This window comes from Rhagoletis zephyria, unplaced genomic scaffold, assembly GCF_001687245.7.
Source record: "Rhagoletis zephyria isolate East Lansing unplaced genomic scaffold, Rhagoletis_zephyria_1.1 Rzeph_scaffold_16328, whole genome shotgun sequence".
Lineage (NCBI taxonomy): Eukaryota > Metazoa > Arthropoda > Insecta > Diptera > Tephritidae > Rhagoletis > Rhagoletis zephyria.
Genome location: NW_016173393.1, coordinates 2888 through 8286, shown reverse-complemented (window position 1 = coordinate 8286; position 5399 = coordinate 2888). Strand labels below are relative to the sequence as shown.

Below are 5399 nucleotides of genomic sequence, written 5' to 3'. Positions count from 1 at the left end.
TTCCGATATATTCTGCTCTGGCATACGGTGCAGGTGGTGTGTGCAACCAGGAGCTGCTGGTTGGCTCGCACGCGCGATTTAGTCGGGCCGGTAGACTGTGGGGGAGGGGAGGGTTGGGAGGTTTGCTGCTGCCCAGAGGAGCTTCTCGGAGCCTGATTGTGCCGTTTGGCTTGAGAAGCAGGGAGCCTATAGCTTGTGGTCCACTCCCGATGAGACCTAAGACCAGAGCAGGTTCTTAGGTGACTCCATCCGTTGCATGAGTTGCACCTAACCGAAGTGGAGTTTGGATGGAATCGATTCTGGTAAACACAGCAGAAATACGTTTCTGGTCCGGGTTCGGCTCTACGCCCGCCCGGAGAAGAAGGATTCGGAGCAATCCAGCTGCAAGGAGTTGCTCCATGGACGAACAATGATTGAGTGGTATCGCCGATCTAAGCGGGGTTAGGGCGCCGAAACAACAGCCCTTGGTCGGGCAAAACCCGAGTCATTTTGTTTTTGTTTATTGTTTAATGTGTTGTTTATTGTGCATTTCAACGATGGAGAAAAAATTTGTAGAGGTTAATTAGCTAAATCAATAGTTTTAACGAATCTAGCTTTTTTCAATGTTTGTTCTGGTCTGTAATTAAAAATAAAACTGCTTAGTTTTTATTCATAAGGCGCAATGTGATACAAAAAAGTCGATTTCATTTGTAGGTACAAGTCACAATGGCAAAGATAAAAAATTAATTCCTTTTAAGTGTGAAAGTAAATACGAATACCTTTAAGATAATTTATGGAATGTTTGAGTAGTGCGCTTTAATTTTTTTTTTTTTTAAATTGCCCCTCTCAAAAAGATAATAAAAAATGTGTTATTTTTCAATAGGACATATTTTTATTAATATTAAAAAAATTATTAAATTATTTTATTTTTTTACTTTAGAAACATATGAAATATGTTTAAGCCCATCTTTTAAATAAATTTAAGGTTTTAAAGAAAGACAAAATTTTTACTTTTTTCAAAGTAGCCTCACAGGCGAACGTTATTATTAAAGGAATACAAAATAAAACTATGTTCACATATCAATATTATCTCAATCAAAGCTCTTTTTTTGATCACCCCGTTTCCACAGGCAAATCTCATATTATTAGCCGTCAAATTTGTTGGGCTTGTTATTCTCACATCTCAAAGAAAAGTTATGTTTCTTCTCTGTGCCTCCGTGATCACGTTTTTCTGCTATATTAAGCAATATAAATATATTTTAACTTAACATTTTATTAAAAATACCTTTACAAACCTCTTTTACTTGTTAGCGCACATTTTTGTTTACTTTAACATTTGGCATTTCTCCTCTCTTTCGCAAAAATAATCGATAAAACTAGGATGGACACCGAAAAGTTATCGGTTAAATCTGAGATTATATTATAATTACAGATTAACAAGAGACGAATTTTATATGGCTAAACTCTTGTTATAATTACAGATTAGGGTGTTAAGCTCGAAAATGAGGATAATCTACTTATATGTGAACATAGTATAAGGTTAGTATTATAGGGTTAATAGAGCCGAAAATGTGCAATATTTCATCAAATATCTTTCTATCAGGCGCTATACTTATGAGAAAAAAAAACCATCGATAGTGACAGAAAAAACATCGACAGTAGAAGAAATCATGATAGAAAAATTTAAATATTTGTATCATGGAAGAAATTGAAAAACATCGATACTTTCGATAGTGCCATCGATTGTTTTTCAGTTTTACTGCAACATAGGAATGAAACGATACCATGCAGTTTCACAAGTATCGATGCCAAAATTATTTGGCATCGATCGAGAAGTATCGAGTATGTAGTTGTATTTACTCGTATCGCTTCATCCCTACTGCAACAGCATCAATTGCAAGTTGTCCATATCGGGAATTTGTATTAGGTGTTCACATGATGGGTGGGGCTCAGGAAAAATAAATATATGTTGCAATGGAAATTGAAAACATACAATCTTCAATGAATTAAGTTGTAAAGCTTTACCGAGGCGAAGGATCTGAAGAAGGCGTTTTTTAAAGCAGATTGTAGTTGGCGGTTGGGACGTAGAACTTTGTGCTGAAAGCAAACAAAATGGGTCAGACCAAGAGCCAGTTTACAGATGAGGAGCTGCAGGATTACGAAGTAAAATGTTTTAATTTTAGTTTTTGAAAAAATTATAAAGCTCTTCTATGTAGGATTTAACATTCTTTTCGAAGAAAGAGATACTACTGTAAGTATTATCTAATAGATATGTATTACCACCAATTTTAGTGTTTTTTATCCTACACTTCGTTTCTTTTTCAACAGCGCGCACAAAAAATTCAAAAGCCTTGCACCAGAAAAAGTTGGACACAACAAAAATGCAAAATTATCCATGAGCAAGATATTGCAATATCCTGAGCTACGTGTAAATCCATTTGGTGATCGGATATGTAAAGTCTTTAGTTCAAGTGAGGATGGTGATATGACATTTGAAGACTTTTTGGACATGATGAATGTTTTCAGTGATGCTTGTCCGAAAAAACTTAAAGCAGAGTATGCTTTCCGCATTTGGGGTAAAATATGACAGTTTAAAAAAAACTTGATTCTTATTAAATTAAATAAATTCCTTTTCAGATTTTGATGGCGATGATATGCTAGGTGTTTCAGATCTGAAGCAAGTTATTGAAAGATTATGTGGCCCCGAAAATAAATTAGACGACTCCGATATGAAAGAGATTATACACTGTATACTCGCCGAAGCTGATTTCGACGATGATGGCGCATTATCGTTTCCTGAGTTCGAACATGTCACTGATAAGTCTAGAGATTTTCTTAAGTATGGTCACGACTATACATTATGGATGTACTTAAAAATAATTATTACTTTTTAATTGCAGCTCTTTCCGGATAAGACTCTAAATGGGCTCAAAATACTTGCCAGTAGCGCAGAAACATTCGAGTATAAACCATTATCTGCTATTAGTAAGATAATGTATAAAGAAGTATACATATCTATGTATAAACTTCTAGTTCTTTGTTAATTTTTTGCACGCATAATTGAATCTCAAATAGTAAGCCTGTTACAGGTACTTCAGCGTTTGCAGGTCTTATAGGATATAAAGGGAAAGCTGTTTTCGCTACTAAAAACCTTATGGAAGGTAGCGTACGGGAACAGCTTCCTGTAAAAACCTGCAAATCATGAAGTACCCAGAACAGATTTATTTTTGATTTATTCATATCCGTTAGTTTTAATAGAAGGCGTATTAATATGTTTATTTAGCTCGAAAAGTCATTTATATATATATTGGCGCTTACACATATGTTAGTGTTGGGCCCGAGAGGCTCGGCCAAAAGTCATTTATGCACAACCATATAAACATGTAGCAAACGGGTAGTTATTTATTTTGCTTTTTGCAACTTTGTTTATAAACTTTTAAGTACAATATTTAAATTGAAAAGTTTTAAGGCAAGATCATGATAGATTTTTTTCATCATACTAGTATCTGTTGTGATTTGNATGTAAACAAACAAGCAGCTGTTTACAATTCCGTCAACCATTCACAATAGTACACATTTTTATCGATCAAGTTACACAATAGCAAAATAAAAGATGATCGACTCGATCGACAAATTTCTATTCTACTGCCAGTCGACACTCGCAATAGGGGCCTTGGAGTTATAGTTGAAGACATTTACCAGGCGTAAAACAAAAATTTATGAAAATTTTAAGTATAATTTAAATAATTTTCCCTTATATTTTGTTGTAACAGCATAAACAGGCCCCAAAGTTTAGACAGACTGGACAAAACTAATTATGCCCAGTCCCGTGAACGCTGACCTATGTCTTTGGGAATTCATTTTTTAAGGCAGATGGTTGCCGATTTAATATGCATGAAAAGAATTATAAATCGAAAAACAATATGAATTTAGCAAAAATGTTTTTACTCTTAATACCTGTATTTAATTGGAAGTATAATTTTTTAAACACCATACAATTCAGATCATTCATATTAATCACACAACATTTCTGTGTTCGTATGGAATAGTAGCTTATGTCGAAAGGCTGGCCTTAGTATAATACGGAATTCGCAGCATACGATTACGAATGACTCACTGGCGCCGAACCGTTGAAGAACTTTTGGCAAATAAACGTGCAAGAAATAGTTCCGATACTAGCAAGTCAATTTTCTTATCAAGTCTCATCAAAAATTCCTTGTCGTTTAAAGAATAAAGGGAATACCGCATTATACTAAAGCCTGCTTCCGGACATAAGCTACTATTCCATACGAACACAGATTTTACTTAACAAGTTTTTTACAATTTTTATCAATTCTACAATTCAATATTAACGCGAAACCGAAAAGCGTGTACTTCCAACGTGCATTTACAGAAATCTATATTCTAATTATAAGCAAAATTTTATAAATAAAGTTTATGTACAGAATCAATTTGAGGAACGATTAAGTGAATTGTTTAATTGGTCTTTATTTAAGGACAATTTGCTGATTTAATTTATAGTAATCAGGGTGTAAAATATGCTCATATAATATTGGCTGCTCCTGCCTCAAGCTACTCATGGCTGCAAGTAGCTTGGCAATTTCATTCGCATGAAAAGCCACGTGGTGAAAAATGAAACAAGTATAAAAATAAATCCCATCGCAGTCAAAAGAAAACGATTAAGGTTGGTTTTTCCAGGTATATGTGTTTGATCCATAATAATAAAGCCCAAACCACCAACCGTAAAGAGAAAACTGCTGGCCAAACCTTCCATGATATATTGCCCGTTTACTCGATAAGGCATGAAGGCCACTGGCCGTGAATGCCCATGTTCATCTACTGTGGCACCAACACTAGGCGGCTCAACAATTACATCGTATATTATTCCTATCAGAAGGAATTTTATCAATTAAGCTGTAGTGGGCGTTGCATAGTCGCTACTTACCACCGGTGACCAGAAAGTATGACAGCAATACAATCGAGAACATAACCATTGGCGATGGTTTTCGAAACCATGTCGGTCGTCGAATTTTAATATTTGGCGGTACCAAAATTTGGAAAGGCAAGTTATACAGCGTTTCTATCATAGTTTAGCAGAATTAAAGAAAAAATGCTTAAAATATGCTCAATACCGGTATGTATTGGTTGACGTCAAAGGTTTCTTTTTTGTTGACATTTCTCGTTTTCTACTCACAGGGTTGCAAAAAGGCCCTGACGCTGAAAAACACATATTTGACGCCGGCAGAAATAACAAGGGTCTTCACACCCATTTTGGTAGTTTGGTAAACTGCCAATTGGTAATCGGTATTTTTATCAACTATGAACCAAAGAACGTAAATCTATAATACTAGGTTCACATATAAGTAGATTATCCTCATTTTCGAGCTTAACACCCTAATCTGTAATTATAACAAGAAATT

The 5399-nt window shown here is 34.9% G+C and overlaps 2 protein-coding genes across 3 annotated transcripts; one reads left to right on the top strand and one right to left on the bottom strand.

The window, feature by feature from the left end:
* Positions 1–1819: 1819 nt before the first annotated feature.
* LOC108379412 (calcium and integrin-binding protein 1-like) lies at positions 1820–3492 on the top strand. 2 transcript variants are annotated; one of them, XM_017635758.1, is made up of 5 exons: positions 1821–2142; positions 2196–2230; positions 2308–2555; positions 2617–2818; positions 2880–3492. In XM_017635758.1, the coding sequence occupies exons 1-5, from the start codon at positions 2092–2094 to the stop codon at positions 2899–2901; spliced, it is 558 nt and encodes a 185-aa protein (XP_017491247.1). In that variant the 5' UTR covers positions 1821–2091; the 3' UTR covers positions 2902–3492. The 2 variants fall into 2 exon arrangements, with proteins under 2 accessions (XP_017491248.1, XP_017491247.1); XM_017635759.1 differs by lacking the exon at positions 2196–2230 and having other exon boundaries at positions 1820–2142.
* A 950-nt stretch (positions 3493–4442) lies between these two features.
* LOC108379413 (putative oligosaccharyltransferase complex subunit CG9662) lies at positions 4443–5169 on the bottom strand. The gene is made up of 2 exons (XM_017635760.1): positions 4925–5169; positions 4443–4866 (listed from the first exon to the last, which is right to left on the bottom strand). The coding sequence occupies exons 1-2, from the start codon at positions 5064–5066 to the stop codon at positions 4556–4558; spliced, it is 453 nt and encodes a 150-aa protein (XP_017491249.1). The 5' UTR covers positions 5067–5169; the 3' UTR covers positions 4443–4555.
* Between the last annotated feature and the right edge of the window lie 230 nt (positions 5170–5399).